Here is a 27300-nt window from a genome sequence, read left to right as displayed (position 1 = left end):
CAGGGCGTGCGCACAGGGACACTCGGGAGTTGTGCCGTCACTGCAGACCTCGAGAAGGAAGAAGTGCACACAGGGACTTGGCTGCAGCACCAGGTGTGGGTGGGGTTCGATGTCTGTGTTGAGATGTGGGCTATTCCTGTTGCAAACTTAGCTTCCCCTTGTCAAGGCAGCGTTGTTTACATGAGCCTAGGCTCTAAATGACAGGCCTTTCTGCAATTTTCTGTTTTCAGAAAATCACCACCAAGAATGCTTTCGGCCTGCACTTGATTGATTTTATGTCAGAGATTCTTAAACAGAAAGATGCCGAACCGACCAACTTTAAAGTAAGAAGGATGTCCACCTACTCTTGCATCTGAGTGAATGCTGATGATGACTAATATTTAACACAGCACAATAATTGGATTCTACAAATACACGCGAGGCTTCCTTGTTTAGGACACTTTATTACCTACTTTACTTTCTTTCCTAAACTGATGAAGAGCTGATATCTTTCCATTATGTTCTGTTTATTCCCTATCAGTTTTAGGGGGATCTTTGTCATTTTTTTCTTAAGGGCAAGTAAATATTTGATGCAGATTGCTGTGTTTTGCCTGTTCAGCTGCTCCTTTCTCTGATCCGCACGTGTACCCCTCTGCTTGTTTGACCAGGTAGCTGCCGGCACTTTGGATGCCAGCACCAAGATCTATGCTGTGCGGGTAGATGCCGTGCATGCCGACGTATACAAAGTCCTAGGGGGGCTGGGCAAGGACGCGCCACCTCCGGAAGAAGCAGAGGACCATGGTGCAGGTATACGGGCTGGGATCTGAATATAAGGGACTTTTCAAAGGACATAGCAGGTAGTTGTTCAAGTAACATACTGGAATGAAGTCACAGGAAATCAGTTCCCATTTTATTGAAGACATGGACTTTTTTCAGAATTGTATTTCAGAAGATAATCAAACACTAGATTTGCTTGTTTGTTTTGGAAAAGAGAAGGGCCTTATAAAAGCTTTTGAATTTTATTTAGACAAGATTGAGTAAACATCACCAACTAGGGAGCTTCTGATTTGGGGGGATGTGTCTTTGGAAATTGACTTGTATCAGAAGCCAGATACTTAATTTAGTAGCTTGGTTTCTCCCTCCCCTGAGGATTAGATGTGCCTGCTGCTTTGAGGGGATGGTGTGTATTGCAGTGATGATCACTCTTTAGAGTTTGAAGAGCTTGTGTTGATAGATTCAGTCACATGCTCCAAAGCAGCCCCTACAGTGCACAGTCTTACTCCTTCTCACAGATGGAAGTGCAACTGAAACAGGAACAGCCAAGAAGGCCCCAAAGCCAAGGAAGAAGCACTCGTGCAAAACCATCGAGCAGAATGTAAACAACCTCAATGTTTCCAGCGCTGATCGAAAGTGCGAGGTGAGGAACTGTGTGCCCAGTGTGGTCTCTGACTAATTCAGAACCTCAGAGGTGGAAGTGCTGGTATGTGCTTGTTCGGGCCTCAGGGTAGTAAAACATTCAGCTGGTCTCTCTGCATTGTCATCCTTCAGCTTTTCAGTGAAGACTGAAGAGGGCCGGTCCCTGTTTTCCCCCGTTTTCAGAATGATTGAGTACATTTGCGGTGTGTCTGCGGGCACATCTTGCTGCCTAGGCCTGTGATAGCCCGTTCAGTCCTCACAGCACCCTTGCTCCAGTTTATGAGGAGCTAATTGAGGTGCATGAAGCTAAGCGGCCTGCCTCCAGAGTCCTTGCTGTAAACAACCTTACATGATTTAGCAAATCCAAGGAATCTGCTTACAGGAATGATTCCGGAGGCTTCTTTATAAATTAGCAGTTAATTTAAAGCAAACAGATATTTCTACAAATTTAAAAACAATTTTGTTAATGAAAACAATTTCAGTGAACATTCTTGTACATATTTGCATTCTTGTGGGAATATATTTGTAAAAAAAAAAATTCTGAGACACGGAATTTCTGTTGCCCTTAGAAATGGTTGTATCAATTTACTCCCCCACCAACAATGGGCTCAGTTATTTCTCTTATCTGCACAACATTAGCAAATGGTGATTAATGTCACGAGAGTGGAATTGATCTCCAAGAGAACAAGTGTACATGGAAAAAGGACTAGGGCCCTGGGGTACCCCTATCTTAAGAGTTCAGAAAGCTGACTAAGAAACGTCCAGTGGCTGGGGGAAAACTAGGAGAATGTGGTGTTGAAATGAGAGTTTCAGGGAGGGGGGGAAATGGTCAACTGTGTCAAATATGGCGGCCTTAGGCCTTGGTGAGCTTGGAGAAGGGGCCCTGGGGAGGTGCAGCCCAGGCCTCCAAGGAAGGGGTGCCCCCTGGCTGAGTTTGAAGGAGGGGCCTGGGGCTCAGGACCCAGACCTCTGAGGAGGGCGTCCCTGCTGGTGCTGGTGTCTCTTCCTGGCTCTGGATAAGGTTGGTTCTGTGAGCGTCAGTATGAAGCGCAAGTGAAGTTCGGCTGCTGCCGCAGGTGGGCCTGCTGCTGCTGGAACGGGCCGTCACTGCTGCCTGACACTCCCAGGAACCGGAGTCCTGCAGAAAGAAGCGGTCCCTTCTCCTTCCAGCCCTACCAGCTCCCTCTAGTGCCTCCTTTTGGTGGAGCCCAGTAGGGAGCTGCTGACACAACTGAGATGTGGCCTCTGACCCAGCATCACATGGCAGAGCATAGATGGTAGGCTTGGAGCTGAGTGGCAATAGCTTAATAACTGGCAGAGAGCCAGAGTCTTGTAATACCCACTTTCAAGAAGATTCTGTTGGTCAGGGGACAGGGAGAAAGCAAACATGAAAAATGTCACCTGTTGGGAAATTTAGGTGAAAGGTAAACAGAGATTCTTATGACTACTTCAACATCCTTGTAGGTTTGAAAATTTTTTCGTAAAAAATTGGGAGAGGAAAACAAGTGGGGAGAGAGGAACAGTTTTGCTGTAAATTGGGGCAGAGTAGTAGAATGGCAAATGCAGGGAAAGTAAGGTCCAGAGTTTGTGTGGGGTTTTTTTGTTTTCTTTCCTAAACAATGATGTAGTATTTATTGACATGGGAATATTTGCAGAATATATTCTTTTTTTATTTTTAAAAACTGTCTTTCAGGTATAATTTATTTACAATGTTATATAGTTTTGAGTGTACAATATAGTGATTCAAAATTTTCATAGGTTATACTCTAAAGTTACTGTAAAATATTGGCTGTATTCCTTGTGCTGGGCATTATGTTCTTAGAGCTTATTTATTTTGTACACAGTAGTTTAAACCTCTTAGTCCTCCACCTCTCACGTCCCTCCCTCCTCTCCACTGGTAAACACTAGTTTGTTCACTATGTCTTTGAGTCTGTTTCTATTTTGTTGTATACATGCTTTGTTTTATTTTCTAGATTTCATATATAAGTGATAACATATAGTATTTGTCTATGACTGGCTTATTTCACTAAGCGTAATAACCTCCAGGTCCAGCCACGTTGTTGCAAATGGCAAATCATCTTTTTTTTTTTAATGGCTGAGTAGTATTCCATTGTGTGTGTGTGTGTGTGTGTGTGTGTGAGTAAATGTGTATATACACACATGCATATACACACACACACATACACAGCATCTTCTTTATCCATTCATCTGTTGATGGATACTTAAGTAAATAATTATTGTAAATTAATTATTGTAAAATAATTAAAGTAAATAACTATTGTAAATAATGCCACGATGAACATTGAGATGCATGTACTATATACCTTTTGAAGTCAGTGTTTTCCTTTTCTTCAGATGTATACCCAGGAGTGGAATTACTGGATTATATGGTAGTCCTGTTTTTAGTTTAATGAGGAACCTCTATACTGTTCTCCATAGTGGCTGCTAATTTCCCTACATACAGTCTCACCAACCGTATACAAGGGTTTCCTTTTCTCCACAAAGTATTTGTTATTTGTGGTCTTTTTAACGGTAGCGATTCTGACAGGTGTGAGGTGGTACTTCGTTGTTCTGGTTTCCGTTTCTCCGATGGTTGGTAGTGTTGCACATCTTTTCATGTGTCTGTCTGGCATCTGTATGTCTTCTCTGGGAAAATGTCTGTTTACATCTTCTGCACAGTTTTTGATAAAGTTTTGTTTTTCTGATTACTTAATTGTATGAGCTATTTATATATTTTGGATTTTAACCCCTTATCAGTCATATCACTTGCAATTATTTCCTCCCATTCAGTAGACTGTGTCTTCATTTTGTCAGTGGTTTCCTTTGCTGTGCAAAGCTTTTAAGTTTAACTGGGTCTCATTTGTTTATTTTTGCTTTTGTTTCCTTTGTCTTAGGAGACAGATCCAAAAAATAATGTTATGATTTATATGAAAGAGTGTCTGCCTCTGTTTTCTTCTAGGAGTTTCGTGGTTTCCAGTCTTACATTTAGGTCTTCAGTCCATTTTGTTTATCTTTGTGTAGGTGTTAGAGAGTGTTCTGACTTCATTCTTTTGTATGTAGCTGTCCAGTTTTCCCAGCACCACTTATTAAAGAGACTGCCTTCTCCTCATTGTTTATTCTTGCTCCCTTTGTCATAGATTAATAGACCATAAGTGCATGTGTTCATTTCTGGGCTTTTTATCATGTTCCATTGATCTCTGTGTCTTGTCTTTTTCTTTTTAAATTTTATTTTACTTTCGGCTGCAGTGGGTCTTTGCAGTGGGTCAGAAGGCTGAGCGTGGGCTTTGTCTAGCTGTGGCGAGAGGCAGCTACTCCAGTTGCAGTGGTGGGCTTCCCATTGCAGCCTGCTGCTGGACATGGGCTTTCTCTGGTTGTGGCGAGAGTTGCAGCACGTGGGCTTCCCATTGCAGCCTGCTGCTGGATGTGGGCTCCGGGGCCCGTTGGCTCCAGTAGTTGCGGCATGCAGGCTCAGTAGCCCCATGGCATGTGGAATCTTCCCAGATCAGGGATTGAACCCATGTGCCCTGCATTGGCAGGCAGATTCTTAACCACTGGCATACCTGTGAAGTCCCCATGGGTCTGTTTTTTGTGCCAATACCATAGTGTTTTGATTTTTGTAGTTTTGTAGTATACTCTGGGAGCATGAATTCCGTTCTTTCTCAGGATTGTTTTGGCTATTCGGGGTCTTTTGTGTTTCCATACGAATTTTATAATTCTGTGTTCTTATTCTGCGAAAAATACCCTTTTTAAAAAAATGGGAGAATTAGCAGCGTGTTTACTTGTTGATGGCACCCATCTAGTGGAGAAAGAATTATTGATGATGCAGAAAAGGGAGGATAAATGTTAGGGTGGTGTTTGAGTGTGTGAAGAGGTCAAGGAGTGGACAGCTTGGATGGGGCTTGGCGGAGGAGCACAGTGGCTGATGAGCAATGGGGCTTGAGTGTGTGCACGTGGGCACATTCTGGATATCCTCTTCTGGCTGTGTCTCCCCTTCCACCCACTCCTGCCCCATCAGTGAAGTAAGCCAGGTCTTCGACTGACAGCGAGTGTAGAGGAGGAACGTGTTGGAGATTTGAGGAGAGAATTAGGTAGGAGAGACTCGTCCAGGAGGGTGTTGAGTGGAGGGACTAGGGAAACGTAGTCTGATGGCCAGTCAACACTTGGGTCTCCCTGAGATCTTCCTGGACCAGGGATGGAACTGGTGTCCCGGTGTTGGCAGTGGGTCTTAGCCACTGACCGCCAGGACAAGGGATGGAACTGGTGCCCCGGTGTTGGCAGTGGGTCTTAGCCACTGGCCGCCAGGGAAGTCCCTCACCACCATTCGTGCATGTGCTTTGGTGCTACACGGAATGTCCAACGGCGTGGCTGGACGTTCTCTTTTCCGGCCATCTTCTTTCTTCCCAGGTAAACCCAATTCTGGGGAGCCTGAGGACGCTTACACTGGCCTCTCCATTGTCCTAGAGAGAGCACAAGAGCGAGCAGTGCCGCTCCCTGCAAGCCTGCGGCTATCGGGCTGTGGTCTGTTTATGCAAGTGAATCAACAGGGTGTTGAAGAGACACTGAGATTCCCCCACGTCGGAAAGCCTTTTTTGCTCTGTAACCTCCAGTAAACTTGTAATAACTGAAAGAATGGAAGATAAAGAAGGAGGAGGGGATGCACACAAACCTAAAATTTAAAGTTTCAACAGAACTTCCAGCTTGTTGAACCCACATTCTCTGGATGGTGGCAGAAGATGGGGAAGCAGACGTTCTGTGGGTGGGTCTGGACCAACTGAGAACCCTTGTTTGCGTGTGAGCTGATCTGGTTTGGACAGATTCTACTGTGTGCAGAATTCTTGCTGCCACGGGGGGTCCAGCCTGCTTCTGTCCTAGTTCTTCAGGTCAGGACCGCACAGACAGACAATGTGAGGAAGGCCAGGGCTCCTACTCAGGAGACCGGAGTGGGTGGGGGTCAGAGTTTACGAAAGACGTGAGATTTGCCTTGGGCCATGAAGGGTGGGTAGGTGTTTGCCAGGTGGTGACAGGAAGGGGACTCTGGGCAGAAGCACAAGCAGAGGTCATGAAGCAGAGAAAGTTCTGGTTCCTTCAGCAGCTGGACAGTGTCCAAGTTGGACTGGAAGGGAGGATTTACTCCTGAAATGACTCTAGACTTCAACCTGCAGTCTGCTGTCTACCAAGGCCTGCTTTTACTGCTTCTCTCCCCTGCTGGGACCCTTATTTCAAAGAGTTCATTTTTCCAGACTGCATAGCCGGCAGTGATTCATTTTCCCATCCAGTCACTCAAAGATGTAAGTCAAATCTAATTCACATGAAAGAACCATTGTTCTCACACTGATGTGATCTAATTCTAGGCAGAAGTGAGGAAAGTTATCTTAGTGTTTTCAGCTGTTAATGTGGGTCGATGTGCAGATTTCGTGTGGACTCTTTGAAATGCTGAGTTTCGGTAACTACCTGCATAAGACTTTGGAGGTGTGGGATCCAGGAGGAAAACCATTGCTGTGGTGAGCCTGTGAGGAAGGGCATGGGAGTAGCACCTCTGGTATTTTAGGATAAGGCATAGGAGAGACCAGAGACAAGGGTTAACTCAGGCAGGGGTTATATTAATGGCAGTGAGGGTGGGAAGGACAAGGTAGGTGGTAGAGACGGGCCCACCAGGAAAGCCCACCAAGCCTTGTGCTGACTGGGTGAGGGGTGAGGAGGCAGAGCGCAGGGGTGCCGTGCGTGCTGTTCTGGGGCTTGCGTATCAGGAAGTGAGAGGAGAATCTCAGTTCTGGTGAGGTTGGGCTCAGGGTTGAGGGGGCCAGTAAAGAACCGGAGAGCCATGTCCATCCTCATAATTGAGGGTTCTGTCTGCAGAGTAGCCTTGTCCTAAGCTGTCAGGAAGACCTGTGAACCCAATATCCAGCCTCTTCCCTGTCACTGGCCTCCTGGAGAGTCCGAGGCGGCTCCTGCCCTCTGGCCACACATGCCTGTGCGCCTGTGCCTGGCCCCATTCTGCTGTGGGGCTTGATGACACATGGTTATGCCCCTCCTGCACCCTGACCTCAGCCTTGGGGGTCTTCTGACCACCTCTCCCCTGTGTAACCCAGCCATCCAACCCTGATGACTCTGCCTGTCCTTTGCCTGATCTCTTATTTGGGTTCTTTCTTCCACATCTTTGAAAATATTGTTGTTCAGAGGATTGATGGGATTCTGTGAATCCCTCACAGAAACTTTTTATAAATCAGCTGAGTTTGTTGTGATAGCATTCTACTAGAGATAGATGTTCAAAAAGTGACGGTGGACAGGCGTCCCTTGTGATCCAGGGGTTGAGAGTCTGCCTGTCAGTGCAGGGGACGTGAGTTCGATCCCTAGTCTGGGAAGGTTCCATATGCCGCGGAGCAGCTAAGCCCGTGCTCCATGACTACAGAGCCAGTGCTCTAGAGCTCTCCAGTCACCACCACTGAAACCCGCTCACCTAGAGCCCATGCTCCAGAACAAGAGAACCACTGCAATGAGAAGCCTGCGTGCAGCAATGAAGACCCAGCACAGCCAAATAAATAAAATCTTCACAGAGCCCACACATGACTGTGGAGAGACCAGCAGAAGGTCCCTGTCCGGGAATACTGTGGGCAAGCCTGCGTGCAGCAATGAAGACCCAGCACAGCCAAATAAATAAAATCTTCACAGAGCCCACACTTGACTGTGCAGAGACCAGCAGAAGGTCCCTGTCTGGGAATACTGTGGGCAAGCCCGCTGGCCAGGTGTCAGCTTCTCACCACTCACTGTGTGGCTTTCTCCCTCCGAGCACACGCAGCCCTCCTTTTGAAGCAGGGGGGGCGGTTTTACCTGGTCGGTTGATCATGTGCAGAGACATTCTGATCCCGTAGATGCAGCTGCGCACGAGCAGGGTCCAGTGAATGGGGTTTCCTGTTTCCTTTGGCTGCGTCCCGTAACTCTGGGGGTCCCCTCTGTTTCTGCACTCAGGTCGACCCCATGTTCCAGAAGACGGCAGCCTCGTTTGACGAGTGTAGCACAGCAGGTGTGTTTCTCTCCACCCTCCACTGCCCAGACTACAGGAGCGAGCTGCTCTTCCCCGCCGACATCCAGACCCTCTCCAGCGGGGAGCCTCCCGAGCTGCCGGATTTGGGCTGGGTGGAAATGACCGACTTAAAAGGTGAGTCCAGTGCCGGCTCTTACCAGAGCAGTTCAGTCATCAGAGAGGTTTCTGTATATAACCATGGCTAGCAAGCCCACTGTGCTCTTGTGTTGCTTATTTACCCAGAAGGTTCCTCTGGAAAGACAAAGTGGGCTCTTTTTTTTTCAGGAGAAACTCACTTTTGGCTTCTCTGCAGCATGGAGTCTTGAACAGTAGTAGCCAGTGCTCATGGCTTATGTGTCCTAAGGCCTTCTGGTGCCCTGTGGGCCGCTGGTTCTCTGGAGGATGAGAGTTTGGACTTGGGAAAGGGGCTGTAAGAGACTTGCTGCACCAGAGGCCTTGTGTTCACGTGTTATTAACCCAGGGGACCCTGAGGAGAAAAGGGCTGTATGAACTGTCTTCAGAATCCCCCATGGTGGTCTGAGAACAGATCTGTCCTGCCGTCAGTCCCCTATACTGGCTTAGCAGTGGTTTCCGCAGCCCCCTGCCGCCCATCCAGCCTGTCCCCTCCCACTGCTGGGGGTCCTCTGAGGATGTGGTGGGCAGTGTGAAGGCCAGGCACTAGCGTGGGACAATTTTGTGGTACATGGAATTTATCCTCCCCTCTGCAGGACCACACCGATATTATGGTGCACATCCTCCTCCTGTCCTTGTCTAGAATTTGCTAAGAATTACTGGTTAGTACTAACAGTTGTCCAGGGGTGTGCACTCAAGTGGGGCTCTAATCCTGTGAGGTGGGTAATCTGTACCTAGTTTGGTCGTTGTTCAGTCACTAAGTCATGTTCAACTCCTTTGGGACCCCACGAGCTGCAGCCTGTCAGGCTTCTCTGTTCATGGAATTCTCCAGGCAAGAATACTGGAATGGGTAGCCATTCCCTTCTCCAGGGGTCTTCCTGACCCAGGGATCAAACCCACGTCTCCTGCATTGCAGGCAGATTCCTTACCTCTGAGCCATTAAGGAAGCCCGTACCAAGTTTATTTTGGGCTACAGTAAGTGCCACTGCACAATTGTCTGTGCAGTTAGTACGCTTTAAGGATGGGTTTTTGGTTTCCCAGCTCCAGCATGGGACACAGAGTCCATTCCAGAGTCAAAAAGTCTGTGCTTCAGGCTTCTGCTCTGGTGTTTTCCCGATTCATGGAACACCAGTGTGGAGCCTACCTCTGCCACTGGTGTGAGCCTGAGCACACGTCCTCTCCTGGGAGAGCGGTCAGCACACAGGTGGGTGGCCGGCCAGCCTCTGTCCGAGGACAGGAGGTGGCTGCACCGTGGCTGCGCCTCCCCCTCCATGGGGCTGCTCCCTGTCCGAGGACAGGAGGTGGCTGCGCCTCCCCCTCCCCGCGGCTGCTCCATCATCTCCAGGGGCTGAGGCACGTCTCCAGCCTGCTCTGATCCTTCTTTGTGATCTTCCTGTCCTCCCAGCGGCCCTGCAGCAGTGTGCGGAAGATCGCCAAATCTGCCCTTCCCTGGCCGGCTTCCAGTTCACTAAATGGGACAGTGAAGCACATAATGAGGTGTGGTCAATTTCTGGACTTCTAAGGGCCCTGGGCATTTCTCCAGCAGCTCGTGGTTTCAGTGAGATGGCCTGAGATGAGTTCTGCCCAGTGGGAACCAAAACTGTGGCATCATTTTTATTTAGCTGGCAGTAGTACAGAAAGTGTTTGCTTTGGCTCCTCTGTAGGGACTGAACACTGGGGCAGGGCTGGGAGTGGGGCTGTGCGCTGCCCTCTGCAGGCCCGTTAAACAGCTGGGAGTACCGTGTGGGGATCAGCTTCGTGTTTCTTCCTGTCTTCCCCCCAGGGGAAGGCAGTCCTTCCATTCCTGGGTGCACAGTCTTATCAGATTTACTCTCAAACATGGCTGTCCCAGTGGCTTCTGGTCTCAGGCTGCTGTCAAGCTCAAGGAATTTCCTGCTCGTCAGAGTTGAGTCCCTTGGCACAGAGTTTCCTGAGAAATTGTCATGTGTGAAGTTTTCCTCTATTTTTAGCCTGGCCCCCTTTAGTCTACTTACTACAACCTCCAAAATAAATGGTCTCCATGGAAAACTGTTTAAACATGGGGTTAAAGGATGCAGATTCCGGTTTTGTGTTTTACAAAATGTGCCTGACCACAATCCAGCTCCATCCTGTGCGCACAATATAAACTTCCTCAGCGCTCTGCTGTTGAGAGAACGCTGGCTCCGCGGAGGCGGGCGTGGGGAGGAAGGCACCTCCAGTGGGGCGGTCTCCCCGCAGTGGCGGGGTGGTGATGGGAGTGGGCTGGTGATGGGGATGTGGGGGACTGGGGAGCTCTCTGTCTCTTCCAGTCAGTGTCGGCCCTGGTGGACAAGTTTAAGAAGAAGGATCAGGTGTTTGACCTCGATGCTGAGGTGGAGGACAGTGACTGCGAGGACTTCCCCAACGGGCCCCTGGAGGATGACTTCGATGCCAATGATGAAGCAGACCAGACTGAAGCTGGGGATCGCACCGAGCTCAGGAGCTGGAAGGAGCCCTGCCAGGTTCAAAGCTGCCAGTAAGGCGCTCAGGGCCTCGGGAAGTGTTCCCATAGCAGTTCTCCCAGACGTCCTGCTGGGACAGTCCAATTTTGTCTCTGTGGTCTGCTAGGCTGGTGTGTCTTGTTACACAGGCTGAGCCATTCTGACTCACGATGGAATCAATCTGCCTTGGAATACCGGCTCAGCCACTTGCTGGTCATAAGCCTGACATTTCAGGAGTCGATAAGCATGAGACTACGACATAAAAAGCTGGGCTATAGTAGCTCCTTTAGTGGCGGCTGTCATCACCACTTCCATTTTGGTAGCACGGACTGTGCTGCCTTTCAAGCCCCTGGACGTGGTCTGGCTTTTGGCTGAATCACTCCATCTCAGTTGTAGGCAGAAAACAGGCTTATGTATTGATTACTGAGAAAACGTGGGCCCGACCTAAAGGGCAGAGGGGTCTGAGCAGAGTTGGTTATCAGATTGGTAGACTGGGGATGAGCAAAGCAAGGGAAACTAAGGCAGCAGGTAAAATTGAGCATATGAGATTTAGGAGATGGTAGAATTGGTCTCTGATAATTTAGATTTTTGATTACTCTAGTAAGCGTCATAGGAAAATCTGGACTTGCTTTATCTTTATTATGTGTACTTACTAAATTAGGTTATGTTAATTTTGAGTGTGATCTGGAAGCAGGATCCCACAGTCCTGCTGTGTGAGGGCCTCTAACGGTCTTAAATGGGCCTGGGTATACCAGATTCCATGAGACTAGAACAGACAGACCTTCTGATGGCCCTGTGCCCATAGCAGCAGTTTGGCAAGTCGGGTCAGGGACAGCCCAGCTGGTTCAGAGTGGGTGAAACTGTACAAGTTGTCCAGCGTAATTCCCACCAAGGCAAAATTCCTTCAAGAGCCTTACTGAGTGTCCAGGCTGAGAGTGCTTTCTGGACTCACTTTGTTTGCCCGCATGGGGAATGATGAGGTCGACAGTGCCTCTTCAAATCTGAGAAGTCAGGGGGCTGTGTGGACTTCAAGGAAAAATTACCTCTGCCCCCCAGACCCTTTATAAACCGCCTCTCCTGGCGTGTGCTATTACCAACCTGTGGTTTTGTCCCTGTTCCCATCCTGTCTTCCGAGAAGTGAGCACTGGTAGGCAGATTGATGGGATGAGCTCTTTTAATGTCATTTTCAAAGGTCAGGGAAGAGCTGTCACTGTGTAAACAGTGAGGTGGCATCTGGGGAACTGAGGTAGCAGGGTTTTCCTCACTTCCGTTGTTATAACCATATAACCCATAGATGGTTATTTTGAACACATCTTGAACAAAAGTCTCCATTTCTCACCCCAGTTGGACAGAATAAAAGTTTAGACTCCATCCTGCCAAGTGCCTGCGTTAGGGGCACAGGGCTTAGGTTCTAGTCCAGGGTCTCGTCTGCCTTGAAATGCCTGCCCCTGGTCTGGTGCTGGCCTTTCCTGGGAGCTCAGCAAGTGTGTGAACTGAACTAGGCCCGACCCTGCCGCGGATGGCTGGGAGATGTGGGGCAAGCGGCCTCATCTTTGGGGTCTTTGTTTTCTCACCTGTAAAGTGAGTGATTGGGACCTGATGATAATATTAATAGTATTGTAGTATCTGATGTTTCCTGAGCTCCTGATTATTCTGATTGTGCCAGATACTCTGCCGGGTTCCTTACCTGCATATTTGACGTAATTTATATAATATATAAAAGTAATGTCTTAATCCTTACAACAACCCTATAGGTCCTGTTACCCCATTTTACAGGTGAGGAAACGGGTTCAGAGAGGGTAAATAAAGGTGGAGCTGGGGAGTTACCCAGCACCCTTGACCAATCTGGCCGTATGTGATGACCTATAGGTGGAAGGCTCCACCCTGGGGCACTAACTCAGGAGTGTCTAAGGCCAGGAATGCCTCATAACTTTCCCAGAGCTGCTGGGGCTTGTGCAGTACGCAGGGCTGAAAACACAGTACTGAACTGCAGGGTCTTTAAGAGCTTCTCTAGTTCAAGGTGGGGTGGAGCGATGCCGAATTAGAAACACCAGTGCTTGCAGGAAGCCCTGTGTGACTGGTCCCTGGATGGCAGCCCTTTGACCGCCGTGCACGTCGTACATTAGTAAGGAGGTGACCGAGAAAGCGCTTCGTGACCTAGGGCTGCTCAGTTGCCCTCCATCTTCTGCAGCTGCGGGGCCGTGTACGCTCTCTGATCTCCTGGGTGCGTGCACTCACTGTGGTTAAAGGCCTCGCCCGTGGTCCAGCCCAGACCACAGCCTGCTCTGTGCTTGAAAGACTGAGGCCTTCTGCTGCATGCTGGCTGAGGTGCTAGGAGACGGTTGAGAGGAGACCTTCAACCTGCAGGTGTTCGTGCAGCACGACTGAGCTGGTGCTAAATTGAAGGAAGGACTGTGGTTGCGGTAGGCTGGGGTGGGGGTAGGAGAAATAAACACTTCCTCCAAAGGGGATGAAAGAAGCCTGACAGAGGGGTAGACTGGATCAGGCTGGTTGTTGAGTGGGGGAGTCAGGTGCCTGCCACATAGTACTGTGTTGTATTGAAAGAATTATTAAAAGCCTCCAGGGCCTCATCCAGTTCTGGCCCTCAGAAGAAGTCCGACTCTCAGAAGATAGGAGTCAAGCTCTTTATAGCTTTACCTCTAAGTTCCCAACAAACTGCCAGCTCAGCTGCCAGCATTTTGACAGACGAGGACCCGAGAATTTGAGTGGGGATGCTCCCAAAGCCACCTTCTCTCTCGCCCTGGGAGAAATACAGCAGAGTGCAGTGCAGTTATTACTTAACATAGGAAGGCAGTTACAGACTAGAAGTGGGGATTTTTTAGTGTATTTTAATTTTAAAAATTGTTTTCATTACACCTTAAATGTACAGGTACAGTTTACTGGATAAAATTTTAAAAAAAGATTCCATAGATGAAAGCAAAGTCCTTTTAAAGCTTTTATCTTATACCATAAGGTTTGATATAAAGGGGATTTATAGGTACGGCTCAGTACAGGTGAAAAGGTCGTCATTGTCTTTACCTTTAGAGGGCAGTACAGCAGCGCTAACAGGCTTTCTGACCTGGCAGGGCCTGTGGGTGAAACCTACCCGACACGTTTTAGTTACCTTGCAGAAAGGGCGAAACACCAGTCCAAAACTGCCATGCTGGATGGGCCAGTTAGACCCTTCATACACAGCAAGAAATACAATGTAGATGGTTTAACAGATAGGTTATTGTCCCCCAGTCATGTGGGAGACATAAATTAGTTGTTTTCACTTTCAGTAGGAACTACAGCAGTGTTAGCGGAGCCCTCGTTTATGGGAAGATGGTGAGCAAGAACTGTGACAGTCGTGTCATGTGGCCGGAAGCCTTGTGTGTAGAAAGACCCTGAGGCTGGGCTTCAGGGAATGGTGTCCAGTCCCCAGCTCTGGCATTTTACTAGCCATGTAGTCTTATACAAAAACTCAGTTTCTTTCTGTTTTCTTATCTCTCAAGTGGGTAAACTTGGATTTTATGAAGCACTTTGAAATATCCGAAGTACTTGCATAGATATGATCGTGTTGTTACAAAATGAAGAGAAGCAAAAGCACTGACTGAGTAAACTAAAGGATTACTAGTCATGTGTTTCGGAGAAGGCAATGGCAGCCCACTCCAGTACTGTTGCCCGGAAAATCCCATGGATGGAGGAGCCTGGTAGGCTGCAGTCCATGGGGTCGCTAAGAGTCGGACACGACTAAGCAACTTCACTTTCACTTTTCACTTTCACGCATTGGAGAAGGAAATGGCAACCCACTCCAGTGTTCTTGCCTGGAGAATCCCAGGGACGGGGGAGCCTGGTGGGCTGACGTCTATGGGTCGCACAGAGTCGGACACGACTGAAGCGACTTAGCAGTAGCAGCAGTGATGTGTTTATGTTGGGCTTACTCTTAGCATTGTTGCTCATTTGTGGAAAAGTAGTGTCTTCAGCTGGGTTGTATTCTGCTTTATGTGTAAATACACGATTGTATTGTCTATATCGACACACATATGACTGTACATATAAAAATGGATCTTATGCATTGCAGAGACGAAGTGATTCCCCTCGGGGACGGAGACATTTGGACCTTGTGTCCCCTTCTGTCCATGAAACCTGGAGAGTATTCCTACTTTAGCCCCCGCACCATGTCAATGTGGGCTGGCCCGGATCACTGGCGCTTTAGACCTCGACTTAAACGTATGTACTTCTAGACAGAACTGTTAAGAAGAGAAAGTGCAGATAACCAGCCAGTCTGCCTTTCAGCTCAGGATGGGAAAATGCCCATCAGTCTTGTACCTCCCAACAAGCTGTAGGAAATACACAAGATAAGCAGCCTCCTGGTTGGACAGGCAGTTGACCTGGCCCGGGATGAGGGATCAGTTAAGACTGAAGCCTCTAAGTGGGAAGGTCTGGAGGTGCCGAGTGAGTGACTGCATGGGTGCACGCTGCAGCCCCCTGAGGGGCTCCGCCAGCATTGTGACTTTTGTATTCTCTCTTTGAAAAGAAGTGATTAATTAGCGTACCTTTTATTGAGTGTTCTCAGCAGAAACAGAGATCGTAAGGATAAATATTGGGTATAAGATTTGCCTTTCCTAGTGCTGCTCCGACGCTCCGATACAAGTGCACTCTCGCGGTCAGTAGGGCTGTCAGGCAGAGTCGCAGGATGGGCAAATGAATGGGCCCGAGAGGCGAGCAGTGCTGACACGTGACTTCGTTTCTGCAGGTGACACTGCTTCACAATCAGAGCACAGAAAGAAGAGCTCAAAGGACTTTAAAATTGACTTTGACGATGATATTGACTTTGATGTACATTTTCGAAAAACAAAGGTTTGTGCTAGATTTATTATCCTTTGTGCTTTCACAAATTCTTTGCACTCCTCTTCCCCTTTCATCTGTGCTTTTTAAGAATTCATATAAATTTAACTCTTAGAGTAAATGGATAGTTTCATTCTTCCTCAGTCCCTGAAGGAATTGAAAGAGTCCCAGACTCAGTGGCAGAGAGACTCACAATGAATAATGTCTCACAGAATCACTCCTTTACACAGAAAGGGGAAGACTGTTGCAGCTGTATGTATATAGACCATTTTTATTAAAGATGCATAAAAACTACTTTTCTTTTTCTTTAAAATCAATAGGCTGTTACTGTTCTGACCAAGTTCACATTGGAGAACCAGAATTGGAGAGCCACCACCCTTCCTACAGATTTCCAGTATGAGACGGAAAATCTGGTCCAGCTGCATCTCAAACCAGGCACCAGGGTAAAGCTGCTCTTTGGTTCCCTGAGGTCATGCTGTCGTTGCACCCCTTCTTAGCCTCAGAGGTATCAGTGGCCAGTAGTGTGACCGTTGGTGCCTCTGAGGAAGAGCGTGTGAGGTGGGACTCGTCTGAGCCCAAGGCAGTTGCCAGGAGATGGCGTGGGGAGGGCAGAGCTGGAGGGTAATGCTGGCAGGACAGATGAAGTGCCTCACCTGCCTCGAACGCCGGACACTCTGGCCTACCTCCTCACGGGCAAGGGGGATGAACAGCGCTTTGTCCAGGTTTTACATGGCGTTGGTTACTCCTTGATTCTTTGATTCTCATTAGAGTTGTGGATTCAGAAGCCAGGTGCTCTCTCCAGCTCTCACAGCCTCCCCACGATCACGCCATACGCTCAAGCCTCCTGTGATGTGCGGGGGGTGCAGCTGCCAGTCCTCGGGCCCCCAGTGCTGCACAGCCTGCCTGCATTCCTTCCATGCCTATTCAGACGAGCGCTCTGGCTGCGCCGGTGTGCACCGCAGTCGCTGTTCGCTTCATTTGCCCGTGGCCCCCGGTGATGCTAAGCAGCAAGCCTGCACTCCTGTTGCCGGGGTAACCAGGCAGTGGGTCGTGCTCAGTCCCTTTTACCCGGACCCTCTGCTCATTTGCATTCCTGGTTGTTTTCATCTTTGCTGTCAAGTCTACAAACAGTTGATAGTTTCCTCTGCCTTATTTTACCTGTCTCTCCACAAGTCTTAATGATACATATACAGTTCCCTGAATTCACTCATATTGCACATTCTGTTCTTATAATTTAACACTGGTCATTTTCTTTCTAATCAGTACTGTTCAGTTAACAGAAATGCTCTTAAAAATGTGGAAAGAATGAATATGTTATATGTCAGTTAAACCTCAATTTAAAATAATGCAGAAGGAGAGACAGTCGCAGTAGCAGAAGCAGCCACGGCCACAGTCAGTGTCAGACACGCAGCTGTTTGCTCGAGTCAGAAACCAGAGCCCTGAGGTGGAGGGGCAGAGCCAGGCTGCTGGGGGGCGGAAGGAAGACAGCGAGACACCCCACCAAACTGACCCAGCCTCAGCCGCTTTCCTAGCCACAAGCCACAAGCCACCTCCTCCTCTCTCAAGCCATATGAACATTGAAGGGTGTGGCTTAGGTGGTAATTTGCATTTTCAGATGTGAAAATGGTTAAAACAAGGTCATTGCATCACTGCACTCCAGGAATTGTCTTTTTTGTATTTTGTGTGTTTTTTCCCATCATTGTTTCTTAGAGAGGAAAGAATTCTTGCTTCTGATTATCCACAGGAACAAATTTCCCTTCATGTTTATCAGGGCAGGCAGGCAGAAGCCCAGGATTCCTCACCTCTTCTTTCCAGGAGAGCAACACTAGAAAAGTGACTATTAAATAGCAGAAAGTAGACACCAAATGATTATTAAGCAAACACCCAATCTGGATAAAGACTATACAGGTCAACCACCCATTCTCTTTAATATCTTAAAGAGCAATGTTAATAGCAGCCAGGGAATACATGAGGGGTCTCACATACCCTTCCTGAAACATTTCTAATAGACTATGGACAATTTAGAGTGTGTTGAGAGTATTCCACACAGGGAGGGATTTAGAAATCATCATATGAAGAAAAGTGGGAGAAAGTGGGTAATTCTTAATAAAAATCTGTTGTTTATTTTTGGATTTGTATTATAAAAACATTGAGGTTTGGGGGCTACTTTTGGAGTATATAATTATATTATGTTATACTAAAATATTCAGTGTGCTTCTGTAAACTGTACACACCTTTAATCTCATGTCCTCCACCCCAGAGACACACCCTAGATGAAGATCAGTGCCCTAAAGGCCTGAAAATCTGGAGGGCTGTGGTGGACAGGCACTCCCAGGAGAGGAGGCAGACTTGTTCTGTGAGACCCCTTGAAGGTGGTTCTTGGCCCTTGGGTGTGGTGCAGAAAGGAGGGCTGCTGGGGAGCAGTCACGGCCCAGGAGTGGGACTGGCTGCTTGAGAGTTACAACAGGGAGTGAGTGTTCTGTCAAAACTAGTCAATAAGCAGCCACAAGTAGACTTCGTTTCAGATAGGCGTAGGTGGTTTTGTTTTTAGTGAAGGAACATGTTTTCAAATAAATTTGTGGGCAGACCTAATTGTGGCTTGGCTGCTTCTGCATCTTTGGGATAGCTGGCAGCTAGGAGCCCTGCTGCCCTGGGCTTTCTCTAGAGTGGAGTTGGGCGGTGAGTTAGAAGTGGACTGGGTGAGGTGATTTTCCAGGACCCTAATGTTCTGGGATGTGCATTGTTGGAACTAAGGTCATCTCCCCAGCCTAGTCTGCTGCTACTGTTAAGTCGCTTCAGTCGTGTCCGACTCTGCGATCCCATAGACGGAAGCCCACCAGGCTCCCCCGTCCCTGGGATTCTCCAGGCAAGAGTACTGGAGTGGGTTTCCATTTCCTTCTCCAATGCATGAAAGTGAAAAGTGAAAGGGAAGTCTCTCAGTCGTGTCCGACTCTTAGCGACCCCATGGACTGCAGCCTACCAGGCTCCTCCGTCCATGGGATTTTCCAGGCAAGAGTACTGGAGTGGGGTGCCATTGCCTTCTCCGAAGGCTAGCCTAGTCTACTAGCTGCTTTTCTAGAAATTGCTCTCTGAAGCTGTACTTTGCTCCATTCAGTTACTGAAGGTGGCCCAAGGTCAGAAGGCAGGGACCGAGCATTGTGAAGAAATTGGAAACTACGATTACAACAACCCTAACGACACCTCCAACTTCTGCCCTGGGTTACAGGTAAGCAGGGGCAAGCATTCTGTCCTCTTTTCGGCAGGGTCTCTGCCTCCCTTGTCCTTTCCTGTAGGCAGAAGGCTGCAGGACATTCTGATCCGGTAGGGGTCTGTGTGTGCTTGCCCTGCCCCAAGCTTCAGAACTGAGCAGAGCCGGGGAGCAGCCGGACCTCGGCCTGCCTCACGCTGAGCTCTGCACGCAGGAGAAAAGCGGACATAGTCCAGTCAACGTGTGGATGGAGTGTTCATCCTGTACAAAGCACTTAGCTTGGCTATTTTCAGATTTCAAAGGAAAAGAAACGCTCTTCCCACTCAGGAACTAAAGTTTTGGGTGGGGAGACAAAACGCATAGACGTGTGATGCCAGTGTGTTCTAACGGGGAAAAGGTATATGGAGTGGATCTCAGGAGACCACGTTATAGCCCTGATTGTGGTTCACACATTGTGAACCTGTACAAACTGCTCCCCCTCTTTAGATCTTGCTTAGACTAGATAATCTCAGAATCCCTTCTGTGACTCTCTGAATGAGATAGCCTGACAGAGGGGGAGATATTAGACCCCATGTGTTCCTGAGAATGAGGAGAGGAGAAAGAATAGGAAGAACAGTTTATTTACTGTACTTTCTTTCTTGGAAGAGAGTTAGCTTTTTATATTATATTTTTATTTATAGTTTTTTATATTATATTTATTATATTTTATATTATTTTTATATTTTTATTTATATATTACTTTTTATTTATATTTTAGTGAAAATCTAGTTGGCCACTTGACCAGTGCTCCTCAAACTTAGTGTACGTAAGAATCACTGGGAGAGCCTATTAAAAAACCACCTCCTAGGCCCCACCCAGAGATCTGGTCTGTTTCTGCTGGGCTCAGTCCAAGAATGTCTTTGTCACCAGCTCCCAGCAGGACCCCTGCCGCTGGCCAGCTGGCAGGTCAGGTCTCTGGGGTTTCAGGAATGCTTTCTGTAAAAGGAGATCCTAAACTGTTTAGAGACAAAGGACGCTGTGGTGATGACCGTGTTCCTTTGAACTCTCACTGCAGAGGTCTTAGTTAACAGATGCCTCCCTAGTACCGTCTTTGCACAACAGGAAGATGACTAGAGGACCTCGAAGCCCATGACCTCTCAGGTGCTCTGTTCTTGCTGGGTATGGGATCTGTTGCAAAGCTGTTTCTGAGCCCCTCACACAGCTCTGCCTAACTTGAAGAGCTATTTCCTTGCCCAGGCCGCTGACAGCGATTATGAAGAGTCTGATGACTTATTTGAGGGACCAGGTGGAACCCTTGGCCATTCTGACCATCCACCTGCGACCACACAAGACAGCAACGAGGCATCTGAGGCCCACGGGTTGGACATCACCACTTACAGGGAGTCAAATCTGGTAGCTGAGCCTCAGAAGGTAAAGACGAAGCCAGGAGTTACAGCCGATGTTGTTTGCCTGAGAGCTGCTTAATTTGCCTCTTACATGAGAATCGTATTAGTCTGAGCTTGATTTTTTTTTTTTTTTTTCCTTCTTGACTTTAACCCATTACTCTCTAAGTGGCTGATTCTTAAATAAGGCTGTAGAGAATGGGCTGATACCGATTATGTTTGTGTGGAACCAGCCGTCTCTCCAAAGATTGTGGTAAACCATATGACTAGGGACAAGCCTGCTGTGCACGCGCAGTACGCGAGTGAAGCCTGCAGAAAGAGAAGTGGGCTGGGTAAGGGCAGGTGTAGCTTTGGAAAATCTAGACCAGATTCAACTCACATAAAGTTAACATGTATCAAGCATCTGTTCCATACCAAAATGGCAGGCTTGGTGCTTTTATATATATTTGATTCACTTTTCTCTTTTACACTGCAATTCCAGGGTACCCTTAATGAAGACTGTACTTGATCAAAAAGAAATTATCAGTAGATTGAAATGAGGGACTCTATTTTAATACGTCCAAAGAAAGCTCAAACTTGGTAGTGTAAACTAGGTTTATTCATTATTTCATCTCCAGACTTTTTCAAAGAGCTGATGGTAAATGCTTCTTCTGCTTAGTTTTACTTGTCACATACCGTTCTCAGGTAAATAAAATTGAAATTCAGTATGCCAAGACTGCCAAAAAGATGGACATGAAGAAGCTGAAGCAGAGCATGTGGAGTCTGCTGACGGAGACCCCCAAGCAGGCAGATGCAGAGGTAACGGGTTTCTCTCTCTGGTGCTCGGCACCGAGGCGGGCGCGGCTCGTGTCTGTGCGCCAGCTTCAGTAGCGCCAACCTGAAAAGCAGTTGTTCAGCAATACAAGGACGACATCAGACCTCCGAAACGGAAGTGGACCAAGTGTGTGAACCGGCGGGTCACACGGAAGGTGGTACAGATGGATCTTTTTTCTTCCAAATGCACCAAAGAAATTGTTTCGGTTTCATTCCAATGCAGGCTTTCCTTTTTCGAGTTCCAGCTTCATAGGTTTACGTTGCTGTCAAAAAGTAAACTGGGCCCATTCTGATCCCGGAGTGTCCTTTCCTCTGTCAGGTAAACCACAGTGAGGATGGAGAAGCAGGACCCCTTGAGGAGGGGCCTGACAAGAAACTCAGCAGTCTCACAAAGGACCTGCAGAAGAGGTGTGTGCGTGCCGCAGATGGCCCTGCCCCCCGCCTCAGCGCTCCTCACCCCTGCCCTCCTCACCCCTGCCCTCCTCACCCCTCCCCTCCTCACCCCTCCCGCTCCTCCCCAAGTTGTTGGTGTAACAGAGCCCCCCTCCACACAGGACATGCCATTTTCACACTTCTTGCAGTTTTTCCATTCCTTCTCTGCATTGATAAATGAGTTAAGGTAGCCCACCTTTAAAAAAGGCATTTTTCTGTACCAGTGGCTGGAATAGAACAGGAAATATTTCCAAATAAGAAACTGGAAAAACCTGCTTCTAAAAGGCATCTGAAATATTTCTTTGTTTCCCATTAGTTTATTCACTAGGCATGTGTATTCATACTTGATGAAAGTGCCTTTGTTCCTGGAGTTGCAGTGACAGCTAAATACTTCCTGGCCTTTCTCTTTCACAGCCTGCCTCCCCTTATGGCTCAGAACCTCTCCATACCTCTGGCCTTTGCGTGCCTCCTACATTTAGCCAATGAGAAGGTAGGTAGACCTGGTAAGCATGGACTATTACAGTCTGCCTACAGGAGCTTTTTATGGGATAACTTAAGTGCAGTGACTTACATAGTACCTACCTTCAACCCAGAGCATTAACCAGATACTGAAAAATTGCTGAGAAAAAAGGCCAACATGTATGAGTAGAGATGAAAATTACGAGGAGGATCCCAGTGGGAAAATTTTAGATGTTGAAGTTGTGATCTGTCGGTTCCCAACTTGAAAACACGTAAGGTGCTTTTACATCACTGGGCGTCAAAGGCCAGATCCTTCCAGTGTGAAAGTCAGGACAGGTGGGCACCGTGGTGGAGAAAAGGGGAGCGAGGAGGCAGCAAGGAAACAGACGCTGAAGGAGAGCTGACTGAGCAGAGTGGCCGTGGGGCAGTCACTGCGGAGCTGGCCGGACCTGTCTTCCCAGTGGACGCTTCCAGGAGGCAGGCGCCCCAGTGAAGCAGCCGGCAAGCCTGGGCACTTGGTGCTGCCTGAAGTGTGGTGTCCTCTCGTGTGCCCAGGACACGGCTGGGCTGTAGCACAAGCCGTGATCTTCACCAGGGCTGGAGCTAGACGCCTTCATGGTGTCACTGCCAGCTTCCCTCGTGGACGTTGGTGCTGTGGGCTCCCCCTTGGGTGTGTTCTCCCAGCCCAGCCAGGCCCCCGAAACACAGTGCCACCCCCGAAGCTCAGAAGCACCCTGAGTCCAGATTCTGAAGGTGTGAGCGACTCCACCACTGAGCCAGCTGGAGGGTCAGCGCTGGCTAGGGCCTCGTGTCTGCTTGAGAGCGAGGCTTCATTACCCTCCCTCGACTCCCAGGCGGCCGGGGCCGGGCAGACAGTGCTGGGAAGCGCGAGCGACTGCAGGCTTCACTGGGTCCGCATGCTCTGCCACCGCTTCGCCCGCAGCAGCAGAGACAGCTTTGCTTGCTTTGCTATGATCAGATTTCTCCAAGGGGCCCTGGAGTGCTCAGCATTGGAAGAATCGGGAGGTGTTCCCAGACCAGCACCTGCTGGGCTGGCCTTTGGACTGTTTGAGGAGATCTCACTGGCAGCACTGGCTGACAGCTACCAGATAATCCCCAGGGATCCACGGTGACTCAGAGCTTAAGCGCCACCAAGACAGGTCTCACACCTTGTGCCAGAGCATGGCGCTGGTGCGGTCAGCCTCCTCCCAGCCTCTCATCCCATCTGGGCTCCTCACCAGCCCCTAGTCACGAGCTGCCCCTCGGCCGTCATGGGGGAGGCGAGGTGTGTGCTCTCCATCTTTCGCAGGGGAAGGTGTGCCTGGAAAGGGGTGTGTGGTCCGGGTACAGTTAGGCCTCCGTGTGCCAAGGGGCTGCTGACAGCTGTTTAGCCCTGGGGGGACAGCTGCCTAGGGTTGGTGGAAGATCCATGAGGTGGGAGGGTCCAAGAGGAAGTGGGAGGCAGAAAAAGGCCTGTGCAGAGATGGGAGAGAGAGAGCGGTGTCAGGGCATCACCCAGGGGGAGGTTTCGGGCAGGGCAGGAAGGCCACGCATGGATGGGGCTGACGTGCCTGTGCCGTGGCCCCTGGTGGGCTCCCTGTCGCTTCCCCCAGTCTCCCAGCTCAGCCGTTGGTCCTTTACAGAGATTGTCGCAGGAGCCAGGCTTGCATTTTGCTTTCCTTCCAGCAGTCGACAGAGCTTTGGAGCCAGCTTTTTCATGCAGGTTACAGTCGCTGTTGACAGTGTCACTTATAAGCACGGGGACAAGCCTGGTTCTTTGTGGTTACCACCTTTGTTACCTCCAAGTTTGGTTTCTGGTTCCTGTATCTTCTGTGCACTAGCGTTCACCTGTGTTTGATCTTCCTTCAGAATCTGAAGCTGGAAGGAACCAAGGATCTTTCGGATGTTCTGGTGTGGCAGGAGGACTGAGCTCGTGGGGCGCTCCTCACTCCCAGTGACCAGGATGCCCACACTTGGGGCTGAGATGCCAGGGGTTCGAGGCGAGGCTGCCATGACTGCCTTCTCCCAGCGCACCTTCTCCCCTTCACTGTCTGCGAACCAGCTCCCTGACCAACTCTGTCCTTGATCGAAATTTTCTGTTCTGTGGTGACCACCTAGGAGGGAAGAGAGGGCAAGGATACCGTCCCTGATTACGGAAACAGTGTCCACTCTTCGTACCCAAGTAGTTTGTCTCCTCCATTGCTCTGTTCTCCATACTTTATTCTTGTAGAAAAGAATTCCCCAGTAGGACTTGTCCTTGAATAGCTACCAAAACCTTGTATATAAAGCATATATACACCATATATATGCTTACGAGTGTGTATATAAGCTTAAAAATAAAATCCTTTGATAATTTGTTTTACAAACTAGCTGAATGCCCACTACATAAGTATCAGACCTGGTTTTAACACTTGTTTGGTATCAGGCAGGAAATTCTTAAGGGCTGAGGTGATCTGTCTTGTAGAATAGGGGTTTCAAGATTGGGTCCATTGAGGGGCTTCCCTGGGGGTCCAGTGGTTAAGAATCCACCTTGCAGCGTAAGGGACACTGGTTCAATTCCTGGTCCGGGAAGATCCCACATGCCGCAGGGCACTAAGCCTGTGCACCACAACTGCTGAGCTCCCAACCACAGCTGAAGCCTGCACACCCAGAGCCATGCTCCACAATGAGAAGCCGGGCACTGCAGTGACGAGTAGCCCCTGATTGCTGCAACTAGAGAAAAACCCAGTCCATCAACAAAGACCAGCACAGCCACAAGTAAAACAGATTTGCTTTAAAAAAAAAAAAAGATTGGTTCTCTTGGGCCTATAGTTCTGCTAGAGGGTGATAAGAGTAAAAATTTCCAACATTTACTAAGTGACTACTAAGTACTTTCTGTGGCTGACTTTTCAGCCTTTTCAGAATCCCCTGTGAGGAACATCCTGTTAAGTATTATCCCTCCCACTTTACAGAGGAGAGACAGGTACACGAAGAGAAAGTAACGCACGTGGGAGAAGACGGCCAACTGCCGAGACCTTGGCCTTGAGCCAGGAAGTCTGCTTTTAGATCTTTATTATTAGCTACTATGCTCCACGTGCTCATGTCACAGGCTCCATACTTGGAGATGTTGATCCAAATACTTGTATCCTTGGCAGGTCCTGGGTCTCTGCCAGAGCACCCTGTCACCATCCATGGGGTAAATAGCTTGGATGTTCGGTCAGAAGCAGTGAAGGATGTGCCTGGTGATTACTCCTGATAATAACTTGCTCCTAAACCCCAAAGCACACAAAACAAAAACCAGTCCCAGGATTTTCCTGGCAGTCCTGTGGTTAAGACTTCACCTTCTAATGCAGAGGGTGTGGGTTTGATCCCTGGTCGGGGAGCTGAGATCCCACATGCCTCATAACCAAGAAACCAAAACAAGATAGAAACAATATTGTTAACAAATTCAGTAAAGACTTTAAAAACGGTCCACATAAAAAATCTTAAGCCAATCCCGTCTCCCGAGGAATGTACTTTCCAAATTGTGTCCAAGATACCACCCAGGCTGCCGAATGGAGAGGTTTAGACCCGTGGACGTGCTTCAGGAGGAAAAGCAGTGCTGAGTGAGAATCCACACCCCATCCTGGGCCAAAGCCGCAGCACCTCTCTCCAGGTCTGGGGAGCGCCCGTCCTCTCACTGCGATCGCCAGCCAAGCCCCTCCTGTGTCCAGCACACATCTCTGTCGTGGGGCCTGGCCAGGGCCTGTCGTTCAGTTGCTAAGTTGTGTCTGACTCTGCAACCCCATGGATTGCAGCATGCCAAGCCTCCCTGTCCCTCACAGAGTTTGCCCAAGTTCATGTCCGTTGAATTGGTCTGCCAATAAAACTGGCAGGGGTGGTAACAGCTTCTTCAATGAATTCCTCTTCTCTCCACCCTGCTTCTTGCAAGCTTCTCCCCCTCCTTCACATGGTTGCTGTGCCAGGATTCATTTGGCCACTGGAGTTACTCTTCATGTGGGTTTCTCCCCCATGCAGGCTAATACACTGTTTTTCTTTGTTAATGTGTTTTTTTGTTAAAAAAAAAAAAAATCTCAGATCAAAAGAGCTGATGGGAAAGTTGGGCAACTGCATATAGAAATAAAAGCAAATATAAATAGGACCTAATCAAAAATTTGGGCTTCCCTGCTGGAAAGAATCTGCCTGCAGTGCAGGAGACCCTGGTTTGATCCCTGGATGGGGAAGATCCCCTGGAGAAGGAAATGGCAACCACTCGAGTATTCTTGTCTGTGGATAATTCCACGGACAGAGGAGCCTGGAGGGCTATAGTCCACAGGGTAGCAAAGAGTTGGACATGACTGAGCAACTAACACTTTCAATCAAAGGTTTATGAAATAAGACGTTGGGGTTGCATTTGTGTCCCTTTATAAGATTTTCAAAGGAATAAAATCCTCAAATCAGGGAGAAAAAAACCCTTACAGATTAAATGGGACCATATGGCATTTGTACCTGTCATCCCACAGGCCGTGGAGGGCCTCTCTCTTAGCGGGTTGATATCTTAATCCTGTTCATTCTCGATTAAACGTCTCTCCTTGTTTGTAATTTCACCGCCCCATCTTGGCAATGACAGTTCAGACTTTGTGCTGCTGCAGTGGGCAGTTGGGGGTGCATTTCCAATAAAGATAAACTTCCTTTGTTCTTTGGGGATGGTCGGTTGGAAGGTTTCCTTGTGGAGCTCAGTCTCCCAAATTTCCCTGCTTATCAGGAGGCTCTGGGGCAAACGTCATGATTTCTGAAAAGAAGCCCAGAGTATTTTTCATAACAGAAATCTTTTTCCTAGGGACAGTTTTCCTTGGATGAGAATGAGTGGAATTCACATACGACTGGGTTTCCCAAAGTGGGATCTGGTGACAGTTCCTCAGGAATTACAAATATTGCAGAAGCAGGGAGCAGAGGGACCAAGCCCTGGAGGGAAAGGAGATGAGGAGAGTCTGAGCTTGCAGAAAGAGCGATGAGGCAGGAACACAGGTCATGGGGAGACAGGAAGGCGGAAAGCTCCCATGTGCCAGGAGAGTAGGTTAGTGAGGAAAGAAGAAAAGACACGGAGGTGGACACACCGCTACAACGTGGGTGTCTTGGCCAAAACACAGCTGCTTCACTGTGTCAATATGGAGGCCTAGGATGGAAAAGAATACACTGGGAGGTTGGGAT

The 27300-nt window shown here is 48.6% G+C and overlaps 1 protein-coding gene across 2 annotated transcripts in view; it reads left to right on the top strand.

The window, feature by feature from the left end:
* The window catches only part of NCAPH (non-SMC condensin I complex subunit H), a 33620-nt gene extending 9123 nt beyond the window's left edge, over positions 1 to 24497 (top strand). For both annotated transcript variants that reach the window (XM_086328206.1, XM_086328205.1), the window contains exons 4-18: positions 231 to 323; positions 648 to 786; positions 1272 to 1396; positions 8362 to 8551; positions 9954 to 10045; positions 10837 to 11042; positions 15071 to 15219; positions 15746 to 15849; positions 16158 to 16280; positions 18953 to 19063; positions 20282 to 20455; positions 21112 to 21225; positions 21560 to 21648; positions 22087 to 22162; positions 24001 to 24497. In XM_086328206.1, the coding sequence (XP_086184332.1) occupies positions 231 to 323; positions 648 to 786; positions 1272 to 1396; positions 8362 to 8551; positions 9954 to 10045; positions 10837 to 11042; positions 15071 to 15219; positions 15746 to 15849; positions 16158 to 16280; positions 18953 to 19063; positions 20282 to 20455; positions 21112 to 21225; positions 21560 to 21648; positions 22087 to 22162; positions 24001 to 24060 (1845 nt within the window). In that variant the 3' untranslated portion in view covers positions 24061 to 24497. The remainder of the gene's footprint in view (positions 1 to 230; positions 324 to 647; positions 787 to 1271; positions 1397 to 8361; positions 8552 to 9953; positions 10046 to 10836; positions 11043 to 15070; positions 15220 to 15745; positions 15850 to 16157; positions 16281 to 18952; positions 19064 to 20281; positions 20456 to 21111; positions 21226 to 21559; positions 21649 to 22086; positions 22163 to 24000) is intronic.
* The last annotated feature ends 2803 nt before the right edge of the window (positions 24498 to 27300 follow it).

The sequence above is a fragment of the Bos grunniens genome, chromosome 11, assembly GCF_055505025.1.
Source record: "Bos grunniens cultivar Pamir isolate PY7600 chromosome 11, Bosgru_T2T1.0, whole genome shotgun sequence".
In the NCBI taxonomy this organism is placed as follows: domain Eukaryota; kingdom Metazoa; phylum Chordata; class Mammalia; order Artiodactyla; family Bovidae; genus Bos; species Bos grunniens.
This window is presented reverse-complemented; position numbering and strand designations above follow the sequence as displayed.